Source organism: Orbicella faveolata, unplaced genomic scaffold, assembly GCF_042242905.1.
Source record: "Orbicella faveolata isolate gen_17 unplaced genomic scaffold, um_ofav_v1 contig_48, whole genome shotgun sequence".
In the NCBI taxonomy this organism is placed as follows: Eukaryota; Metazoa; Cnidaria; class Anthozoa; order Scleractinia; family Merulinidae; genus Orbicella; species Orbicella faveolata.
Window position 1 is genome coordinate 3,130,749 of NW_028301578.1, and position 24,650 is coordinate 3,155,398.

Here is a 24,650-nt window from a genome sequence, read left to right on the forward strand (position 1 = left end):
TGAATCGAGAATTTTAAGAGTTGAAAGGCGAGGTCCTTTGAATACCTCTGTGTCGAGAAAAACAGCGCGTTCGGATGACATTTCACAAGTACATTTGATTGTAGAGTGGAACGAGTTAGCGAAGTTAACAAAAATGGAAACTTCTTCCATTGGAATGTTCCACAAAGAAACTATGTCATCGATAAACCTCTTCCCAACGAAGGGTTTCAGTGGGCTAGCGCTAGCAGTCGTTTTTCAAGGTCCATCATGAAAATAACCGAGAAAGCGACCGCCATTTTAGTTCCCATAGCAATGCCGTGAGTTTGTACGAAGTGTTTCTCATTAAACTTACAGGAGTTTTCTTCAAGCATGAGCCGCATTAGTTCCCGTAAATCGCTTGTCGGGATAGGTAATTTCTGCTCATAGTGATCTTCGTAACAGCGGCAAACAATGTCAATTCCTTCTTCTTGAGGAATTTTGGTGTATAGAGAACTAACGTCAGGGGTAGCTAGTATCACATTGTCTGGAATTTGCGTGTTTTCGATAAAATTGATGAAGTCGGTAGTGTCTTTTATGTAGGACTCTTGTTTTATTGCAATAGCTACAGGTTGTAGTAGTGAGTCTACAAAACTAGAAATACGCTCTGTTGGACCACTACTCCCAGAAACGATTGGTCTGCCGACTGCATGGTGTTTTCTTATGAATTTTAGTCAGCGTATAAAATTTTGTTATACGTGGTTGTTTAAGACCGATTGTTAACCATGTGTGAGTCATTAGGTCGAGGTGTTGTAAGCCTTCATCCATCTTTTGTGCAGTATCGTGGATGATCGTTGTTGTTCCTTTATCAGCTTTTTTAAGGTTAATTTTGCTGTTGCATTTTAGTGCGCTAATAGCATTTATTTCGTTCGCTGAAATGTTATCAATTTCAGGGCGGAAAACTGCTGAAGCAAGTTCGAGATTGGTTTCCTCCAAGAAATTTTCTATAGCAACCGAGTTTTGAACGGGTGGTTGCCAGGTTGACTTGTCATGGAAGGGATGGGAAGAAGTTCTCTGTATATTTGCGAATGTAGCAAGCAGGACGAGAGTAACTGGGACTAGCCCAAGTGATTATTATGGGATTGAGAAAATGGATCCCACGAGGAAAAACAAGATAGTAAGAAACGACAGTCGAGGAGAAACGTTTTGTACATGTTAACGTAGTTTACTAGTTGTTTTCGCGTGATTAAAGTAATGTGCAACATTTGGTGACCCCGACGTGACAGAAAAGGCCGTCGAAATGTCGAACGACGTCGAAGAGTTGCAGATAGATGCGAGAACTGCTATTTGTCGACTTGGCGAAGCAAGCTTCCGCGAATTATGTGCAGGGCTGCAGGTCGAAGTGAAATTCACTTATTTATTTATTTTATTTAACATTTCTTTATACACGGTTAAAAATCCTCAGGTAATACTAATATTTAAAAATTAATACTAATAAACTACTAATAAACAGTCCATGCTAAATACTAATTAATAAAAATTGAAGTAGTAAATCTCAATTTAAATATTCAACTAATCCTGTTTTCCATGAATGCCGTGTCTAACTTTGCTTTTGAATTGATTAAAGAATTTTAACATCCTGAGATTGCAGGGTAGGCTGTTCCAGAGAGTTGCACCACTGTAACTAAAGTTATTTTTCATATAGTTAGTTCGTGGATGAGGTACAACCTGTTTGTTTTCGGAATCCCTTAGAGAATAGCGCATTCCACTACGTTTTAGAAATGTAGACGATAGGTATTCAGGAACCAAGCCATTTAAAGATTTATATACCATTAAGGCTTTCTGAATTTGACGCTGGGTACACAAATCTTTCCAACCCAGTTGTCGTATTAGACCTTTGGCATCAGTATCATAACTAGAGGAAGTTAACACGCGAGCGGCGCGGTTCTGAAGCTTTTGTAGCCTGTCCGACAAAGTTTTACCGCAATTACCCCAGACAAGATTGCAGTAATCAAAATGAGGTTGAATTAGAGCACTGTGTATATAAAGCAGTGTAGCTGGTGGAACAAAAGACCTAACTCGTTTTATGGCACCAATCCCAGATGCAATCTTTTTAGACAATTTATCAATATGGGTTTGCCAACTTAGGTTTTCGTCGATTAACACACCGAGCGATTTGACTGAGGAGACACGATTTATTGGAACATTATTAATTGAGAGCTCAAGTGTATCTGGAAGGGTACTCAATCTTTGTCTGGAACCAATTAACATAAATTCAGTTGTAGTCGCGTTTAAAGTAAGTTTGTTAGAAGTAAGCCATTTGTTTAAATTACTTAGATCGTGACTTAGATTAGACTGTATAGAGCTCAGATCAGCTCCCGCATATGTGATGTGGGTGTCATCAACATACATCCTAGGCTGACATGATGGTAAGCAGTTGGGCAAGTCGTTAATGTAAATAAGAAGTAATAGGGGACCTAGGATTGTTCCTTGAGGTACCCCACATTGAGAAAGAGAACCATTAAGAAGACATCGTTGTGTACGGCTAGTTAAATATTAGTTGAACCAGTCAAGAGCTATTCCTTGAACTCCGTAAAGGTTCATTTTAGTTAAAATAATTTCATGATCAACAGTGTCGAACGCTTTTTTTAAATGGAGAAAAACTACAGCATTAACATTTCCGCGATCGATATCAAACGCCCAACTATCGGTAGCTTCTAATAGAGCAGTAACAGTTGAATGCAATGAGCGAAAGCCCGACTGTTGTTTAGAAATTACGTCCTCTTTAGTTAGAAAGCTATATAGCTGGTCATACACGATCCTCTCGAATACCTTAGCAATTACTGGAATGACTGAAATTGGTCGATAATTATTTAGATCAGATCGCTCACCCTGCTTAAACAACGGAGTAACTCTAGCACATTTCCAATCGTCAGGAAATATACCAGAAGTCAAAGACTTGTTAAAGAGGTCAGATAAAGAGACCGAAATAAGATCAGCACATTCACGGATTAATCTAGCAGAAATGTTATCAAGACCTGTTGCTTTAGATCTAGATAATTTGTTTAGATGAGAAAAAACAATATTACTGCTAGTTGGACAGAAATGGAATGTTTTGTTGTTACAAGTGATAAAATTAGTGTAACTCGAATTATCATTTTGACCTATTGGAGGTATTTCATTGGCAAGTCTGGGCCCGATTGTTGAAAAATGGTGATTAAAAGTATCTGAACTTTCACTAGAATTATTGATTACAACGTCATTTACTTTTAGTTCTTTCACAGTCTCATTGCTTTTACGGCGAGATGTAAGTTCATTAATTGTTTGCCAAGTTTTCTTAGAGTTGCCCTCAAATTGCATAAAAGCTTTCGAAAAATAAGATGCTTTAGCAGTTTTGATCCTATTATTTATTGAGTTTCGCAGCTTTTATTACTTTGCCCAATCGCATGGATCATTTGACTTAACAGCTTTTCTCTTGGCAGCGTCACGATCGCGCACACCTTTCTTCAAGTCTGAGTTGATCCAGGGTGCCTTATGTGATCTTATACGTTTAGTTCTAAATGGAGCATGAATGTTGACAATGCTCAGAAATTTTGCTTTCCAGTCAGCCCACAAAATATTTGGATCATCAGAATTACAGCTCCAGTCTTGTTGATAGATATCGTTGCGAAATTTTCCACGATTAAAGTTTTGAAAATTTCTGTAAGATAAGGTAGAATGCCCCTTTGATGGGAAATCGGGAGATAGTTTACGATAAACATAAATAAGGCTATGATCGCTGATGCCAATATGAGAGACACCGGAACAGACTACCCTGTCAACATAGTTCGTATAGATTAAGTCAATTAATGTTGATGAGGATTCAGTTATACGGGTCGGTTCAGTGATGAGTTGTTGGAGCCCATATAAATCAGATATTTCACATAAACGACGAGTATTCGTATCATAATGGAGAGAGGCCAAATTGCAGTTAAAATCGTCTACTAAGTAATATTCAAAGCCAAGGGAATCTAATTTACCGACAAGTGATTTATAATACGAAAATGACTCTATCGAGAAACAAGGAGGTCTGTACCAAGTGATTACAAAAAAATGGCTTTGAATTGGGATTACGAATTTCTAGACATAAATTTTCAAGGTTAACTACATTCAAATCAGAACGAACCACAAGATTAATCGAAGTTTTTAAGTAGAAGCACACACCTTCACCATTTCTATCTCTATCACGACGAATTAATTCATAGCCTGGAATATGGAGCTCACAACTTTTGATAGATTCATCAAGTTTGGTTTCGTTAAGTGAGAGAATATCAATAGAATAATCATCAAGAACAATTCTAAGTTCATCAATATGCTTTGTAAGACTATTGATATTTAAACCGGCAATTTTAAAACCGCGTCCAGGCGGTAGAGAATAAGAGATATTTGAAAAAGTGGCCATTGGGGAAGAGGATGATTATTTTCTTTAATTAAAACAGGATCCAACAAATTTGTTGAAACATTAGACTCGACATTCATGGAACTCGGGGATCAATTATTCCTTAAAAAATTTATAACATTTCTTTGCAACAGTTCGTTACCTTCTTTATTTAAGTGGAGTCCGCCTTTGTTAAGTTCCTTTGAGGTAATGTTTGAGTGGCTTACGAGTTTCCAATCGTTTTGCTTACAAAATTGCTTCAGGCGTCGGTTAACAGCTTTGACTACATCACCGTAGGCATCGTTCCTTGTTGTTAGTTCAGATACGATTATCTCTGCCTCACACGCACCCTCAATTTCTCTGGCTAAGTTAACAATAGCATCCGCGACGTCATTCGGCGGGGAAGATCTCAAATCATTGGTGCCCACATGTAAACAAATTTGGTCGGGGGATCTTTCAATCGTAGGAATAATGTGTGATTTCATGTCATGAATGTTAGCTCCAGGGAATGGCTTGACAACTACTCGGTGGCCCACGGCTTTAGCAACTTTTATACCATGAACATTCTTTATGAGGCAGTCTCCGACAACGACTGTTCTCCGCTCGTCATTCTGTGCTGAAGCCTCACTGTCGGTACGGTTAGGCTTGTTGTTTGTGGAGGTATATTTAGATTTCGTTCCAGTTGAAGACCTTCTTTGTTTCTTGTTAACACCAGTTTTAACAGTTTTCCAATCATTAGTGTTCTCTTGAGACTCTTGATCCTTAATTTCATCTTGAATTAATGACTTTGAACTATGCAAATTTGCCGATGATGGCGTAGTATCTGAAATGTTCTCTCGGCTTTGTTGGTACAGATCTTTCGAAATAATTGAAACAACGAGTTTTAAGGAATCTCGCTCCTCTTTTATACGGTCGTAACGTTCGCTCATGGCGACCATCTGTGTACGTAAATAGTCGTTTTCTTCTTTAAACCTTTTGATCGACGACTCCAAACCTGCTTCAGTAGGGCGATCATCCGAGCAGGACATTTTTTGTTTGATGTCACGTATCTCAGATTTAAGATCTTCAATAAGAGGACTGAGACGATGATAACATGGACAATTTCTATCCTCGGGTTGGTCATCATTAGTCTTGACAGCCTCGATGTCTTTAGCGACGCTCTTGTTGGTAGGACTCGGGCGAGAGTCTTCGTTCAAAATTGCTGACTTCAGTCTCTCAGACAAAGCGGCTTTATTCCCTGCTTTAGTTAAACCTCGCATGTCAAGTTCAGACTTGAGTTCTTTAAGGCTAAGGTTTTTAAGTTCTTTTCCTTTTAGGGCCGTTCGAAGTAGTTGTTCGTTTTTACTCGTCCCACCATTGCCAGATTCAACAAGATATTCGCAGGGATGAGTAACTTTCACAAGAAAACTGCCGTCATTCGTTGGATTAGTACATAACATTGAAATATCCGGCAAAGAAGATGACTTTCGCAACGTATTCGAGGAAGAAAATGAACTTTCTTTCGGAGCACATGTCAAACGTCTTGCCGCCATTATGCCGAGGAAATTGGAATTGAGGCATTAAAGAATCTCAGAGCTACAATTAAAGAGAAGGAGGAGAAGAAACCAGTCGTCGCGAAGACCGAGGAAGAGAGTGGTGTAGTAAACCTCGAACACGAGGAGAAGAAACCTGCCGTTGAACTAAAGTGCAAAAATATCGACACCTAAGGAAAGCCCAGCGATCGCACCGTTCAGAAACGAGTTCAAAATATCAGGGCAGATTGGAGATTCGCGTCAAAAGGATCGCTTAAGCTTCACCAGCCTAGCCCACAAAATTGACGCCGGCTTAAAGTGAGGCTAAAAGGAAGAGGAAATTATCGAGGCCGTTATCCGAGCAATCAACTCAGGCCTGAGATTGAGGAGCTGCTTGGAAGAAAAGCTCGATTTAGAACTTACCAGATTACGCAAAATACTCGGGTCACATTATCAGGAGAAAGGGGCTACGGAAGTGTATCAGCTGCTCAATTCGGCAGTACATATACAGGAAGCTGGGGAAACACCTCAGGACTTCCTGGTTCGCCTCCTTGATTTAAACAGAAAGTACTTTTTGCATCGCAAGAGGAAGGATCTGATTTAAAGTATGACCCAAAGCTGGTACAGCTGGTAGCTCAAGTGACTACCCCTAATGAAAATCGTACACCCGTTGAGGACAAAACACCAGAGAAGCCGGTGACTTTGACTTATAGTCAAATGGGAGAGCCTGATTATTAACGTCTACAACCAGTAGTAACTTCAATTCAAGGTCCTCCAGTTATATCTCCCTACCAAGTCATCGGCAATTTCCTTACACCTTACTACACCTCACACATCCCGTGTATTCCGCAGTTGCAGTATATCCCACAGCCCGTATGGATACACCAGCACTGAACACTGTAATAGTCACATCTGACCGCTCCGCGTATTAACCATAGGCGAGCAGAACTGTGCTGAATTATTACTAGTTTATCTATTATCTACAAAACAGAAACTCAACAAACACTACGGATGATGGAGATGTATGCAGTTAGAAATCAGAACACTAACACTCCCTCGAGTTATGGCCAGAATGACTTGTATTTTATTTTTGTATACCTTCTGTAATGTCAGGACAACATTTTTTTTCGTGGAGGGGAGTGTGTAGCAAGCAGGGCGAGAGTAACTGGGACTAACTAAAAAGACGAGAGTAACTGGGACTGGCCGAAGTGATTATTATGGGATTAAGAAAAAGGCTCCAAAGAGGAAAAACAAGATAGTAAGAAACGACAGGCGAGGAGAAACGTTTTGTTAATGCAGTTTAGTAGTCGTTTTCGCGTAATTAAAGTGGTGTGCAACACGAACATGTATTTTAAGCGGATATTGTTCTAATAAAATTATCGAAACCCTTTAACAAGGATTTGTTTGAGCTAGGAACTGGAGGGGTTGGTATAAATTCAACGCCTCTCGAAAGAAGTGTAACCTCGTCGTTTGAAAGAGCTTAGTTTGAAAGGTTCTTACTGTATCTTTCGTTTTACGCTCTAGTGTCATGGGTTACAAATTTATTGTGACTGTTTCGTCTGAGTCAGCGTTTTTTATAATTATGACTCGTTGGAACGCATCGTTTGGGGTGGGTAGGTTTAGAGTCAAAGAAAGACACACCAGTGTAAGGTTCAACTCTGTCTTTATTTACTTTCATTGATTTGCTTAGTTGACAAAACGTTTTCTGTAGCTAGGATAACTGAGTCTGCATGGAAGCGAAATTACAAGTTTTGTTGACCAATGTGTGTTTTCTGAGTTCTAGGCCTAAGCCTTGGTCTGGCTTTGTTGGCAGGTTGGTTTCTGGAAGCCTGGGAAATGTGCTGTTTCGGGCACAGGTTCGCTAGTAGCTGCTGCTCAGCTTTGATGGCCTGGTTGTCTACAGCTAAATTATTTTCCTGCTGTTTGGTCATAGGGGAAAGCAGCTCCGCATGGGCTCGGTGACTAATCTGGTCCAGGGCGATCTGGAATTCTCGGTCGAACATGATGTGTGGTTTTGGTCTGTACTGCAAGCCGTAGGGACACGTGGAGTTCTTTGCGTGTTCTCTCAGGACTTGGAGCGACCGTTTACATTTGGCTTGTCTGGTCTTCAGTGTAGTTAGGCGATTCCGGATGGATTTGCTTCCCTCGTCCGCTTTGCGCTTTTTGGGGGCTGGTTCTGCGTCTGGAATCTCGTTAACTGGACTGCCGTGGTCACGTGGTCTTTTTGGTGACTTGATTGGTGATAGTGCGGGCACTTGGCTGTCCGCCATATCTATTAAAATGGCTGCCATCTCTGTATCGGATATTATCTGCGCCGTGGTAGAGTTCTGAAGAGAACTGTTTGTCAAGCTTTAAGTGCAGAAACACGACGGGCATTTGAGAGCACGAGGGAAATGTTGAAAACACGAGCCTCAGGCGAGTGTTTTCTACATTTCGCGAGTGTTCTCAAATGCCCGGAATGTTTTATCACAGTGTAATACACAGCCTAGGCTTCTTCATTTGCTTTATGATATAGAGGTAATGTGGCGAAAAACAATAAAACACGCTTTTTCTATGTTTTATACTCTAAGAAAACTGGGTTTTTGACCAATCAGAGCGCGCGCAGGGTCCTATCTATATTACAAACACAGACACTTTCTATGGTAATTCACAAATTAAGGAGCAAAAACGTTTGCCGAGTGCACTTTGACAGCAAGTTGTATAAAGAATCCCCTTAGTGTAAGATCTGAGCCATAGCGGCAGCACTGGAAATCAGTCTATGGTGTTGATAAACAATGTAAATCAGAGAGTTTGGACACAGTTTGCTACACAGTCTTCTCTATGAGTAAGGAGCAAAAATAGTTAACTGACATCAAAGTCAGTCGCAATTGGGGCTGGGTTTGTCTCAACGCAGTCAACACCGCTGCCAAGTAGAAGTCTTAATTCAGGGATATAAGCTTTATAGAAACGATACAAAAATATCTGTGTAAGACGATTCATTTTCGTTATTTCGAAATAACAAATCACACATTTCAGTATACTGCTAAATAAATCGATATGAAGTAAGACAAAAGCAGCATAGCACACCATAATTTTACCTTGAAGCATCCTCGATACTCCCTGAGAGCTAAATAAGTGCTATGCATGCCAACAACAAGTCTGTACGTTTTGTGTTATGAAGTTTGGTGCCCGAATACAGTTCAAAATGATTAAGGTACTCGGAACTAATTCGAAGTTTCTCCAGGAAATAATCAAGGTAATTCTCGATTTAAGTATTATTCAGCATGTGTTACAGCCGGATGTGTCACAAAATCCCTGGTATAGCCTAAACTGGCGGTTTAGAGTATCTGCGACGCAGGCTACAATAGGTATTATTTTGCTCAGGTTTTTTCAAAGGTGCTCCAAGGTTATCTCAAAGTCACACAATCGTGTGCGATCACGATCGCGATCGAAGTCGACGATATTGACTTGAGTAAGGTGCTATTTCAATATCGATTCCCCCTCTGATGCAAAGTGTTTGCATGTTGTAGTCAAATTAAAATGAAGAAAAAATACTCACGCTTTGTTCTGGTAAACAGCTACGCCACAGACAAAGGACTTGCTGGTAAACAGCCACGCATCACGCAAAGAACTTGCTGGTAAACAGCCACGCCACACACAAAGAACTTGCTGGTAAACAGCTACGCCACACGAAACGAAGTTGCTGGTAAACAGCTACGCAACACGAAAAGAACTTGCTCGTAATCAGGTACGCGAAAACTACGCGAAAAGAAATTGCCCGTAAACAGCTACGTCATATTCTTAGGAGCGACCTTTGAACTTTCAGGGGTTGACGAGGGACCAGTGGGTGATTCAAACTGAGCTTGAATTTTAATTATTTTTGGAACCTATAAGCTCAAGATATATCTTGCTCAGCCCTTTATGAGTTTCTTTTATTTATATATATATATGTATGTAATTTTTTTGGTCTAAAAGTAGCTTGGATGATTTTTTTCATCACAATTACCCCACCCAATTCCCTTCAGTAGAACATTTTGCACAGCTTGAACAGCCATCCAACCTCCGTCCAACCTCCGTCCAACCTCCGTCCAGCCTCCCTGAGGACCACCTCGCTTCTCAGTTACATAGGTCGGACATTAACATGTCCTCCCAAAAGGTCATTTTCAAGTGCGAGAAAAAAATCTTCCATGAAGAATGTGAACGCTTTACAGAGACCTTTGCCAGACTGTGCTACCCTGAAAATCTGTTGCAGTCTACCATCCGCCAATTCATTGATTCGGAAGTGTCTGAAAATTCACGTACCCAAGTAAATGAGAAGACAGGAGCTCCAATTAGAATCGTGCAGCCTTTTAAAGACCAATAATCTGCAAACGCAGTACGCAGACGGCTTGGCGACCTGAGTCGAAATATTAACCCAAATAATAGCCCTGTTTACACAAGTTGAAAGATCCAGTACGAAATCAAAGTGAGGGAGTTAAACAGCTGCTAGTAAATCAGCAATGCGTGGTGCATTGTTTTAAGTGTGACCTGTGCGATGCAGGTTATGTCAGCTTTACTTACCGACACTTACACCAAGAATTTGAAGAACACAAAGGATCGGCAGTTGGACGCCACCTCAGGGAGCAATAGGATAAGAAGAGGGATGACATTGAAAATATATATATTTATTATATGGCTAGCTCCGTGAGCGGGCAAGATGAATCAAATCCTGCGCTGTGATTGGCTACCCGAGCGGGCAAGATGGAGCTATCTTGCCCGCTCGGGACTACCCGCCGTGACCTGCAAGAAAAATTTCCACGAAAGCTATATAATAAATCCTTTATTGACCAAGCTTGTTCGGTCAAGATGGCTGGATATTGGCCTCGTTCTTTTTTGCGAGTGTATGGACCTCGACTCCGTCACGGTCCATAAACAAGCAAAAAAAAGAACTTGGCCAAAATCCAGCAATCTTGCCCCCACAATTGGTCAATAACCCATACATATATAACTCTAAGGAAGTGTCAGAACAAATTTGACTGACTTTTTTTTTTTTTTTTTTTTTTTTTAATCAAAAAACAAAAACCGAGACTAAACAAACAATGCGATTCAATTCGCGCTAAATTTTTCTTCTAGATGAGTTTTTTAAGCTTATTAGTTTTGTTTTATTGTCTCGATCATTTTTTAGCTCCTCTTTTTAACTTCGTAAGTATTTTATAACTTATCTTACATATTTTATTGCATTCTACCGTTCGCGACATTTTTTAAGTATCTTTACTGCTTTAAACATATATCTATGCTAATCTTATATATCTATTTTTTCACACACTTGAAAATGACCTCGGAGAGGTCGAAACGTGATTTTTTATCGTTAGCTTTTATTACAAAATCGATCCCAAAGAAATTAGTCAATTGCAGATGGATGGTAAAAACGCGAGTATAGTACATTTTCAATAAGCAATTTGTCACGCCTTGTTAACATTTGTGGGACAATGGGATCACAAACTGTATTTGAAAATAAAATTAAGCCTTTTAAGCGACAAGATTTCAAGGTAAAGTGGAATGAATTGCTATTGTAAAAGTCCATTTTCTGTCAGTTTCGATTATATTTGCAACTCTAAATTTGCTTGCAATGGATTCGTATTTGTTTCTCAAACTCATTAATAATTCATAAAGTTAAAACAAAGAAAATCACAACCGTAAACGAGATTTGGATACCCAGTCTTAATTAGCATAGATTTTGACGATTTTACTCTTCTCCGTTTACTCCTTAGTTTTAGTTTGAATTTCAGTTACATCGAGACTCGGCCATTGTCGCGCGCATTTACAATTTTGTTCTTTCATCAGTTCCGAATTGAACATTTTGGCTGTTTACTAGTTATACGTTTAACCATGCAACCAAACCGTACTCTTGAGTTGAATTCATTAAATTAGATCGGTGGTGATAGATGTTTCGGGGTTAACATAGAGCTTTTAAAAACCTAAAAAGGGAGCCAAGAAAATTAAAAGTCTTGAAAAGTAAGACGAAGTGATATTTCTTATGTTTTCAATCATGTTAGGAAAAACATATAGAGCGTATCTCAAGCACATCGTAACTAACATCAAATGGAAACAGGCTAGATTCTGATCGACTAAATTAACAGTTGAGAAAAATAGGTAAGGATATTCTATGAAAGAAAATGAGCAAACAATTTTTTCTCTGGTCTTTTTTCGGCTAAGCTATTTTACAAATAAAAATAGATACTAACGGACAAAAGTTACAGTTAGCAGAGCTGGTTTGCTAATTCTTTTGATTTATAGTGAAGAAAATATTTTTCTGATTCTCACCAATGTTACCTAGATTATCTTAAATTGTCCTGGTAAGCTATTAGATTTAAGCCAAGACGGAATATCCAAGAAACCTTTTATAAGACTTATTCTGTTTCAATGTTCGCTTTTCAATAACATTGATCTTGCATTTGCTTAAGGAAAATACTTTCAGATCAGGGATCTATCCCTTGATGAGACATCGTGGTGATCGAGCAATTCAGTTCTTTGACATACCAAATACTAAACGATAGAGCTTTTTAGTTGGATTAAGCGTACGTAGTTAATAGAGACTGAGAAAATGGTCATGTGTATCCAAATGAGCAACTTCATCTACGCAAATTAAGCTTACCAGACGGGTAACAACCAAACATGTGCTGTGACAATATCCTACGATAAAGGAACCTCTCTACCACTTGTACACTTCACATCTCGGACTTAATTGCCACATTATCAGTTTCTTCGAGAAGCCACTTCAACTGCACATGTTTTGTTGAAATGACCTGCTTTGGGCTGTCAGTTTTAAAAGGTCATAAATTCTTCCTTGAATAGCAAGAATAATTGTCTTGGAAATGTTCTCCGAAATATTTCTTGGAATTTTCTAAACCTATTGCAGTGCTGACTGATGCAGATGTTTAAGCTGCACCTCACGTCACTTCATCAGTTATGACCGCTTGTTCTTTGTCGCCAAATCGAACGCCTAGAGATTTGTATTCAGTGGCTCAATTAAGAAGTCTGTCCTCAAATACCTGATTAAACGCTAGACGCTGTCAAGGAGGATTGCAAAATCATCAGGATTGATCTGAGTTTCTACCTATTTTATCATTGCTAAATAAGCCTTATAGAAAAGAGCAACATAGTGGACATTCGCATTACGATGCAGGAATAGCCAATCAGGAAATTGACTACGATTTCCAAACAAAAACAAAGCAAAGCAAAGCTAAATGGCTGATTTAAAAGGTTAATAGGCGATATTCGTGTTCCCGGCGGTATTGGACTCGAACTAGCTTGTAACTGAGGCTAATGTTAATGATATTCCCCCGCACGAGCCTCCATTGCAAGCTAGTTCCAGTCCAATACCGAGAAAACTAATATTGTCAATTAAATGAAACGAAAAAAGCTTGCATAAGACTTAATGTATATTGAAGTATACATTCAGTGTGCTGCTTGCGAGAACGTACTAAACCACTGGATGTTAATGAAAAAGTCCTTGATACTCCACACTAGTCAGGACAGGCGGTCTCCAGCGGTCTACTGCGCTAGGTTGCGAAAAAAAAATATCTTAAGGATAATATACAAAATAACCTCCATTTGGTACGGAAATATTCTCGGATATTTTTCCGCGGACATTATCTGGTCGGAGACGCCAAGAATGTAGCTCAGGGAAAACTGTGAGGTTCGAGGAACAGATAATGTCCTAGGACAAATATCTGAGCATATTTTTATAGTTGGGGATACGCAGACGGCCCAAAAGCATTTCACAGCAATAGTTTATGCAAAATTTGGGGGACAAACAGAGTGAATTATGGCGAATTAGAAACTATAGCCGAGGCTGTTGTGCTCATTATCTGTCAAGTATTGTTCGCAGTACGAGCATTTTGAAAATTGGGGAATCGGCAAGGGCATCCGTTAGTCTCGATAGATTACAGATACGCCCTCTGGGTGTTAGTTCTGGCTCTAGTACGGCTTCCGGTGTGACTGACTGAGGATATTTACTCGGATATTTAACTGCGCTTGTTTCGAAAAATATTTGAAGGATAATATACTCAACAGCCTCCATTTGGCGTTGAGTTATCACCCAATTTTGCACAGCTGACAATGTTTTTCTAAGTGTTGCAAATTTCATTGCCAATTTCAGAAGGTAGATTTCTTATTCTAGAAGTGAGAGATTATTCCACAGCTTGGTCCCTAGGTAACGAAGTGAATGTTTTCCATATGTCACCGAGGAGTTCAAGTTCAAGTTTATTATTGTACACTGTTTACAGAAAACAACTCAACATGAGACGGTATACAATGATACAAAAAAAAAAAAAAAAAAATTACAAATAGAAATTAACTAGAAGAAACAATATTTAGTTGTGTACAGTGCCCAAAGTAGCCAATGGGCTTTCGAGTTGGTCGCTGTCATGTAGATATAGAAGAATCGAGGTTGAACAAATTCTCGTTTCCTTAAGTAGTATGAGCCACTGTCTAATTGGGAAAGATTCCAAAGTCTCTGAGGCAGTAATTTATGCGTAATCTTATACATGAAGATGGCAATGTCCTGTAATCGTCTGTTGAACAACGATGGCATGTCTGCTTTTGCCAGTAGTTTTCTCGTAGCTAGAACGTTTATCCTTAAATACTTCCCTGAGTCCTCTTTCCTGTATGCGCTCAAGCTTTCTCCTGTCGCTAGCCTTGCAGAAGTGCCAGGCGAGGTGACAATAAGTAAGGTGTGGTGAGATGGCAGCTTTATATAGTTGCAGCTTTGCTTCTGTTGGTATTAGGCTTTTCAGTCTCATAAGGATTCCAATCCTTTGGCTTGCTTTTCAAACACGTTGTTGATATGATGGTTAAAGTTTAGCTTACTAGCTATCGTCACTTTTAAAAGGTTTAACTTCTCTGTCAACTCGATTTCGCTGCGTTGAATACTCATGGTCGGATTTGTTATCTCTCTTTTGTTCTGCATCGCCATGGTTTTGTATTATTTACTATAGTTACTCTTGAGCATGTTGTCTTCATACCATTTAGAGGCTTTTTCCGTATTCCCGCTAAGTGATGACTTTACTTTTGCGAGATGCTTTCCTGCTTCGTAAATCTGATGGCCATCTGCGTACATAGAAATGTTCAAATTAGTTTCGTAGGCCAGGTCGTTCTGGAAGATGTTTCGAAGAAGTGGTCGTTTACGCTGATAGACATTTAACAGCTTCTACTAATGAACTTTAAGATTATTCGCCACTCCCTTGTATAAAGGGGAAAGTGCATTTTGTAACAACATTCCACATTTCACGTCTAAGAGCAGCCTGCTCTGCTTGGTGTGCAGTCTGTGGTCCTTAATCTATCCCCGGTCTTCATTGTACCCCTAGACTACAGTCTACATTCTGCATTTTATTCCCGAACTGCAGTCTGTAGTGTCTGTAGTAATCCGCAGTCTACCTTCAACACCGAAGGGGCAGGTGAGTTGTTGCAGCCGAGTTGAGGCCTCCTGAGGAACATTTCAATCCTTGTACGTAATGTTGTTTACGAGAACGAAACAACAACCAGCTTTTAGTACGTCGACTCGATGCGTGTCCCTGAGATATGTTATTCCAGTTGTTTTCGGTGAATATCAGAAAAAGAAGTGTATGTTTTGGATAGTTTGTCCTTATCAAGATTTATAATGCATCAGATATTTTCACTTGTACGCGATTGGTCTAAGCGCGTTGCGTGATTTAAATTGCCCCAGACTTAAACTGAGGGATTTCCGAGCATATTTTTACCCCAAATGGAGGCTGTTGAGTATGTTATCCTTCAAATATTTCTCGCAACAAGGGCAGTTAAATATCCGAGTGAATATCCCCAGCCAGTCACACCCGATACCGTACTAGAGCCATAACTAACACTCAGAGGGGGTATCCATGATCTATCGAGACTGACGGATGCCCTTACCGATTCCCGAATTTACAAAACTGCTCGTATTGTGAACAACAATTGACAGATAATGAACACAATAGCCTCTATTTTTCCAATTCGCCATAATTAACTCTGTTTGCCCTCCAAATGTTGCATAACCTATTGTTGTGGAATGCTTTTGGGCAATCTGCATATTCCCAAGAGCATTTCACAGCAATAGTTCATGCAAAATTTGTGGGGTAAACAGAGTGAGTTGTGGCGAATTGGAAGATTTGGAATTTGATATTTAAATATTTGTCTTAGGAAATTATCTGTTCCTCGAAGCCCACAGTTGTCTTCGAGCTACGTTCTTGGAAAACAGTTCGCGTCTCAGAGCAGATAATGTCCGCGGACAAATATCTGAGCATATTTTCGCACCAAACGGAGGCTATTGTGTATAATATCCTCTAAATATTTTTTCGCAACTAGCGCACAATAAAATGTATGTAAGTAAGTATGTATGTATGTAGCGCAGTATGTAGCGCAGTATGTAGCGCAGTTGACCACCGGAGGCCGCCTGTCCTTACTAGTGTGGAGTATCAAGGACTTTTTTTTATTAACATCTAGCGGTCTAGTGCGTTCTCGCAAGCAGCAAACACTAAGTATGCTTTGTTTAACATTTACGTCTTATGGAAGATTCTCTCCCTTGATTTAATACACAATATTCGTATTCTCAGTATTTAACTGGAACTATCTTGTAATGGAGGCTCATGCGGGGGAAAGTCATTTGCATTTGAAAAGACTCCCCGCATTAGCCTCATTTGCAAGCTAGTTCCAGTCCAATACAGCCGGGAAACACGAATATCGCCTATTAACTTTATAAATCAATCATTTAGCTTTGGGATGGTTTGTTTTTATTTGGAAATCGCAGGCAATTTCCTGATTGGCTATCCCGGCATCTTAATGCGAATGTCCACACGTTGCTCTTTTCTACAAGGTTTATTTCGCAATAATATAATAAGTAGGATCTCAGACTTGATGATTTTGCAGTCGTCCGCGATTAGCTTTTATCAGGTATTTGAGGAGAGAAGTTTTCATTCAGCCACTGAATACAAATTTCCAGACTTACGAGTTGGCGACAAAGGACAAGCGGTCGTGACTGAAGAGGTGAGGTGAGGTTTCCAGGACAATTATCCTTGCTGTTGAAGGCTGTACGTTTGGCTCAAGAGTGTAGAATTTATGACCTTTCAAAAGTGACAGTCCAAAGCAGGTCACTTAAAAGAAACATGTGCAGTTGAAGTGGCTCCTCGAAGAAATTGATAATGTGGTAATTGAGCCGGAGATGTGAAGTCTACAAGTGGTAAAGAGATGCCTTTATCATAAGGTAATGTCACAGCACGTGCTTGGTTGCTACCCGTGTAGTAAGCCTAATTTGCGTAGATGAAGTTGCTCATTTGGGAACACATGACGATTTTCTCAGTCTCTAAACTACGTACGCTTAATTCGACGAAAAGCTTTATCGTTTAGTAATTGGTATGTCAAAGGACTGAATTGCTCGATCACCATGATATCTCAACAAGGGATAGATCCCTGATCTGAAAGTATTTTCTTTAAGCAAATGCAAAATCAATGTTATTGAAAGGCAAATATTAAAAGAGAATAAGTCTTATCAAAAGTTTCTTGGAATTCCGTCTTGACTTGAAATCCATCAGCTTAATAGGGCAAGGTAATCTATGTTAGATAGGTGAGAATCAGAAATATGTTATCTTAATTTTAGATCAAAAGAAATGTCCAATCAGCTCTGCTAACTTTAACTTTTGTCCGTCAGCATGTATTTTTTATTCGTTTGTAAAGTAAAATAGCTTAACCGAAAAAAGACCACATAAACTTTTTTCTTCATTTGCTTTCTTAGAATATCTTTATAATTTTTTTTCCGACTGTTATTAAGTCAATCCCAAGCTAACCTGTTTCCATTTGACGTTACGATGTGTTTGAGATACGCTCTATATTTTTTTCTTAACATTAAAAAGATAAGAAATATCAATTCGTCTTACTTTTCTAGACTTTTAATTTTCTTGGCTCCTTTTTGACTTTATTTAAAGCTCTATGTTAACCTTGAAACATCTATCGCTACCGATCGATCTAATGAATTCAACTCGAGAGTATGATTTGGTTGGGTAAACTTATAACTAGTAAACAGCCACAATGTTGAATTCGACACAGATCAAAGACCAAAATTGTAAATGCAACAATGGCTGTCTCGATATAACCGAAATCTAAAACATGCTTATTTCGGCAAATTACAGTTTTTTGGTATCAGACAACATCTTGTCAGTTAAACAATTTTGTCATTACCTGTGTCATTATAGCTGTGCAGAAAGCAGAATTAGAAGTTATTGGAACATTCAGTACACGACATTCATTAGAGTTTTGTAATGTGATTTAAGACACAAATGCGAATCCCTTGCAAGCAAATTTAAAGTTGCGAATCGAAGACTAACAGAAAATAGACTTTCTCAATGGCAATTCATTCCACTTTACATTAAAATCTCTCTTACTTAAAAGACTTTGTCTCTTAATAATTTTATTTTCAATTAAAGTTTGTGATTCCATTGTTCCATAAATGTTAACAATCCTGACAAATTTCTTATTGGAAATGTGTTATACTCGCTTTTTTACCATCCAACAGCAATTGAGTAATTTCTTTGAGATCGATTTTGTAATGAAAACTAACTATAGAAAATCACGACGTTTCGACCTTTCCAAGGTCATTTTCAAGTGCGAGTAAAAAATATATATATAAAAGATTAGCATAAATATGTTTCTAACATTAAAAGATATATTTGCAAATTTTTCCCATGGGTAGAGTGCAATAAAATATGTAAGATATGTGATAAAATATTTTCGACGTTAAGAGGAGGAGCTACGACAATTAAACAATAAAACGATACTAGTAAGCTTGAAGAACTCATCTAAACAAGTAATCGCACTGTTTGTTCAGTGTTGGTTTTAGTTCTTTGATTAAAAAAAAAAGGAAAAAAAAAAAAAACGTTTCGAAGATAACACAGTCGAATTTGCTCTGACACTTGCTTTAAGTTTTTAAATTTTTCTTAATGTCAACCGGCTACTTATCCCATTGCTCCCTGAGGGTGGTGTCCAACTGCCGATCCTTTGTGTTCTTTAATTTGTTGGTGTAGGTGTCGACAGGTATAGCTGACATAACCTGCATCGAACACGTTACATTTAAAACAATACACCACGCATTGCTGATTTACTAGAAGCGGTTTGATTTCTTCTCTTGTCCGTGATCTTTCAACTTATGTAAACCGGGCTAATAGCTGCGTTGATTTTCGATTGAGGTCGACAAGCTGTCTGTGTACTGCGTTTGCAGATTTCTGGTCTTAAAAAGGCAGCACGACTCTATTTGGAGCTTCTGTCTTCTCAGATACTTGGGTCCGTGAATCTTCACACACTTTCGAATCAATGAATTGGCGCATGGTAGACTGCACAAGATTTTCAAGGTAGCACAGTCGGGCAAGGGTCTCTTCAGGCGTCCACATTCCTCAAGAAAGAATTTTTACTCCCACTCGAAAATGACCTCGGAGAGGTCGAAACGTCGTGACTTTTTATCGTTAGTTTTTATGGCAAAAGCCAGTTGCAACTCTCGCAGTTGCCGGACACATGTAAACAAGTTCCAAAACATTCTTGATCCATTTTTAGCTCAATTAAAACAAAACATTACAAAAAAGTTATATTCGTCGTTAAAGGCGCTTTCCTAATTATTATCTGAAAGAATTTGAAAAGTGTTCATATATACAAGTGAACTCCTGACTAACAATAAACGACATTGCAGATTCATTTAGACAAATATTTGCTATTTTCGAACATCGAACTAATTTATTCAGCAAGGTCTCAAAAATCCCAATTTCCACCGAAAGGTAACACCGTTAGCTCAAACTTTGTTTTCGTCGTTCAGTAAGTGGAATAAACCAAGTTTAACCTCCTGTTTCCTTTCATTTGACATTCAGATGAAGATTCTAAACTGGTAAAACTGAAAAAGTTTGAAAACGTGTTCTTCATCTTGAATTTTTAAGAACCATGCAGGCAATATTTTCCGCCGTATTGAATTACACTTTAGAAAACTATTTTACGTTTTAAGATAAATTTATGAGCATATATTACCATACCTGACGATTACAGAATCAATATAATTGCAAATTCTGAAGGAAAAAAATGATTCCAAAATTGAAATCCAACGTCCCCCATCCCTCTACCACCTTTTGGGATTGAAATATTTCAGTTGTTATCACCACAACATGTTATGGGAGAATCTGCTCAATTGTGTAACGAAAATTTGTCTTTTACTGTGTTGACAGTGGGATATAGACTCAAAAATTGCCATTAATTATACCAAGCTAAAAGTTTTCATGACAAACACTCTTAAAATTCCACTTTCCCTAAAAGTGCAATAGCTTCAAAAAAAAAAAAAAAAAAAAAGAACAAAAGGTAATCCTGGCAAATTAAATAAAATAAACAAGCTCAACCTGGATGTCTAAAAGCCATTTCATGTTGAGAAGCAATTCCAGTAATAAAGCGAAATTCTCAAATCTGTAAAACTGCTCTGTAAAACTGAAAAATTCTAAAAAGGCTGTTCTAATTCTTGAGTTTTAAAGGACCTCTCAAACAATATTTTTCGCTCTAGTGAACTCCACTTTTGAAATCTATTTTAGTTTTCGCGGAATTAAGTAATAAGATGAAAAATTTAGAAGTACATATTGTCCTATCAGGTGATTGGACAGTCAATGCAATAGCGAAATTCCTAACAAGCAGTTTTTTGCTATAAGTTCATTTTCAAAGCGGTAAACTTGTATCATTCTCTCAGGAGGATACAAACCTCTCTCTTCTCAGTCAATTCAGTATCGGCGCAATTTTTACCCTCCCTCACGATGGAGATGGAAAGGCTCGTTGTTAAAATCTTGCCCTGCCTCTTTATTTCTATGCTGATGATGCACAGTGTCTTCTCTGGAAAACTGGCAGTGGTAAACAAGACAGGTGAGTAAAAGTAGTTTTCTTGCTTCTCGCTAAGATGGTGAAATTAAAAGTGGATATACATAAATTTTAGTTTTTTTAAATCCTAAGGGACTTTAAGGACACACCACGTTTCCAACATGTTTCTAATGAATTTCACGTCAGAAGAAACATCTAAAGCTACTGAAATCTAGGGCCAACCCGCTAAAAAATCGACATTAGGCAAAACAAAAATTAACAATCGAGAAATTATCTTCCCAATTCATAAATCCTCTGTAGGTTTTGATAGGTGTTCTTCAACTCATTTTGTTCCAGCTTTTACTTGTTTTCAGCTAGCAGCCATACTTAAATGTGATTTCGTTTTGATAGCTTTTAAACCCCGAGTATCCTATATGGGCAAGAAGATTTTTAATCTGCGAGAAGTAGATATAAGTAAGAGTACTAGATACCGTGGCAGGTACAAAAAACAGGGAAGCAGCTTTTGTAAAGTGGAAAAAATATCCCAGATGCCGTAAAGAATTCGCAGAGATTCCAATTATCAGTTTATAGCGATGTTGAAATGAAAATCGCATTTTTGGTCAGTTACGTCTAGAGTCAAATTATAAATAATAATAATAATAATGATAATAATAATGTTAACAAATAAAACAAATAAAAACAAAATCAGGCCCGTGATTCATTTAAGAACAATTCAATTAAGAATGCTTATATTTTTTTTATTTGTGAACTAGATAACAACACTCGTATACGCGACACCAAGAACAGCACTGAAGAAGACTACAATCAAGTTGTTGCAGGAATCCGACGAGCGGCTCAGCCTCCAAACAACATTTTTCTTAATCCTAACCAGCAATGCTTCACACAGTTCTTTTTAAACGGACAGCCACCACTTGGGTTACGTACTGCTAATTTACAGAACATGAGATACATCTGTCAAGAGAGACAGCCGCCGGGAGTCTACTACTACGCGTCGATGCACGATGAAGGTCGAGGAATTCCAGTGTATTCAGCGTACGTTTTGTATGCGGGAAACGTTAATTTTCAAGCACAAGCAGCAGCAGGATGGATCCAAACTCCCGGTAATGTATTAACATGTACAAAAAACCAAGAGAGGATGAGGAGTGAGTGGGTTATTACCCATATAGACCTTATTCGGAAAGTAATGACTTCTAAATTATATTTGACGTAGTAGCCCTGCCGTGTTATATATTGCTACATAAGTTGCACAGAAGCGTCATAGGCGAAGAATGAAAATGGGCGTAGAGGCGTTTGGGCTGCCCACCTGACTAAACTTCCGCGCAGAGGATCGGTTACTGATTTCGATACGCTTGGGTATAGGCCTCTCTATTCGGTAAGCAAACGGGGATGAGGGGGAGAAGAGTACCGGAAGTACCTTACAACGATCTTGCAGTAATACTGTAAATTGGAAAATGTCGAGGGCATTTCTATAACCAGGTACAAGGCCTGGTAGTTGATTATCTTACCTCCATACGCTTTCAGAATTATTCCTTGCCAATCTTCTGATGCCCTTAAAGGAGCTCAGTCGAACGGCATTATGATTTATTTGAGCCGGATACAAGAAGAATAAAAATAGTAATGTACAAGACTGAAAAACACCAAAGAGATTATAATAGGAAAAAAAGAAACAGATAGGTACAAGCATGGTTAAAAATGGAGAGGATTAACACGGATTAAGAACGACGATCTTGAAAAATTATAAGGCTAAGCTTTCCAAGTCCTTCAAAAGTAAAACATTCAGGGAATGACAATTGCCTATCTCACCCCTGTCACTTCAAACTTCTCAAATTCTCAATCCTTTTTTTTTGTTGATACCGTTAGAAGTAATTAACTTTACTTTCTTACAAGGCATCCAGAACCAAGCAAGCAATGCAATATACCTAAATAACCCGTTGGGATGCCACAAAGGTCACCTCTTCCCAGCTATGACTGCCTCGGGTAACCCAGCAAATGCCGCGAACAGCGCTGCTTCCACGTATCAATACACAAATGCCGTGCCCCAGTGTGGATCTTTTAACACCGGACAGTGGAGAGTTTGGGAAGGCAATATTCGAGCGTTTGCAGTGCAGACATGCATACCGGCAGGGGGTGTGTTGTTTCTATTAACTGGAATTTCATTCGTTGCTATTCAAAACACTCAACCTCCACAGCCAATTGCAGTTCCGATTGTCTTATTCGCTCCAGGCATATATAAACCTAATTCAATGTGGACTGCGGGCACGTGTCTATACCCAAATGGCCAGTGCGACACCTTTGCAGTGATTGGAAACAACGTCCCAAATCCTCCTGGAATGCTTACACAGGCAATTACCCAAGCAAATCTGGACGCTATTCTTCAGTTCGACATAGCAACTAATGGCCTCAAACGGGACAGACCGAGTCGAAGGGTCAAGCTGTTTCCAGGAGTTAGAAGATGCTCAAATATTAGACTTCCTCGTGAAGAGTATCCCCCTAGAGAAGAAGAAAAAAAGCCCCCAGTACCCTCGGGTTCGAGCCATAAGCCCTCGAGCTCAAAACCAAGCTCAAAACCAAGCTCAAAGCACCAGAGCTCAAAACATTCCAGCTCGAAACACTCCAGCTCGAAACACTCCAGCTCGAAACACTCCAGCTCGAGCTCAAAATACTCGAGCAAAAGACCCTCGAGCCCAACACGTACCTCAAGCTCAAAATACCCAGGCTCAAGATCAAGCTCAAAAAGACCTTCGAGTCCAACAAGAACCTCGAGCTCTAAATACCCGAGCTCAAGACTAAGCTCAAAAAGACCTTCGAGCCCAACAAGAACCTCGAGCTCTAAATACCCGAGCTCAAGACTAAGCTCAAAAAGACCTTCGAGCCCAACAAGAACCTCGAGCTCAAAATACCCGAGCTCGAGACTCTCAAGCTCACGAAGACCCCTAGGAAGCGGATAAACGTAGAAGCAGTACAGAATCGTCATACCTTGGACTTGACGAAGAAACATAAATGAAATAATGATCCAAAAGCAAATGTAACCGATCAAAAAAGTTAACAAAAATAAACTTTAAACTGGTAAAACTTCGTTCTTTGTGCTAAGTTGCTTATTGTTTTGTGCTCTCAATTTGAAACTTCAACACCTCCCTAGCCACCACCTAAACAACCTTCCGATATATTATATTTGAGCAAAATTGGTGGATCTCTGCTTGCAATATGTAAATAAGGAGTAATTTCGCTCGTTCATTTTCTTGTACCGAGTAATGTATATATGATTACCATCTTGAAACATTGTGACCCTGTTAAACGCCTTGACATTTACAGTTGCAGGGGGGTACTCTAAGTAACTTTGCAGGGAGGCATACACAACTTCATCGAGCACTGATGCATATATCGATCCCAACCTGTAGGCGTTCATAATCTTGTTCCCAGATCTCTTTTGAACGAGGCCGAAGGCGAGATCTGGCCAAATCCGATTTGCATCACGTGATCACCTGTCAGGAATGTGACAGGCGAAGCAAGAGCGCATGCCCAAAATAAATTCCCAAAATGGCGGAACAAAAGGATTCATGACTCAAGCGCGTAAAATTTATAGGTTAAGCAACGTTGCAGTATTTTTATCTTAGCTTAGGGTAAGGCAGAGAATTAGAGTTTGTTTTGCGGGTTAAAGTTAGCTAGCAAATATTGTTAGCAGCATCCTTGCTCGTCGCTGTGGACGTTGCCCATAGACATGGCGGACATGTCAAATATTGAATTTGACCGCGCATTGAAGTTTTCCTTAACTGAACACGGAACGCCTGATTTAAAGTTAAAAACTAAACAACTAGAGGCTTTGAAAGCAGTGGTGCAGCAAAAGAGAGATGTGCTAGCCGTCCTGCCAACAGGATATGGCAAGTCTTCAATATATCAACTTCTGCCGAGTACGTTTAATTTTTTGTTGT

At 39.1% G+C, this 24,650-nt stretch overlaps 2 protein-coding genes and 1 pseudogene across 2 annotated transcripts; 1 reads left to right on the top strand and 2 right to left on the bottom strand.

The window, feature by feature from the left end:
* Positions 1–2,607: 2,607 nt before the first annotated feature.
* On the bottom strand, positions 2,608–4,396 carry LOC149095991 (uncharacterized; annotated as a pseudogene).
* A 63-nt stretch (positions 4,397–4,459) lies between these two features.
* On the bottom strand, positions 4,460–5,904 carry LOC149095992 (uncharacterized). Its single transcript, XM_089280629.1, has one exon. It carries the CDS (start codon positions 5,902–5,904, stop codon positions 4,486–4,488), a length of 1,419 nt encoding a protein of 472 aa, XP_089136755.1. The 3' UTR covers positions 4,460–4,485.
* A 16,660-nt stretch (positions 5,905–22,564) lies between these two features.
* LOC149095993 (uncharacterized) lies at positions 22,565–23,787 on the top strand. The gene has a single exon (XM_089281269.1). It carries the CDS (start codon positions 22,686–22,688, stop codon positions 23,667–23,669), a length of 984 nt encoding a protein of 327 aa, XP_089137395.1. The 5' UTR covers positions 22,565–22,685; the 3' UTR covers positions 23,670–23,787.
* Positions 23,788–24,650: the final 863 nt, after the last annotated feature.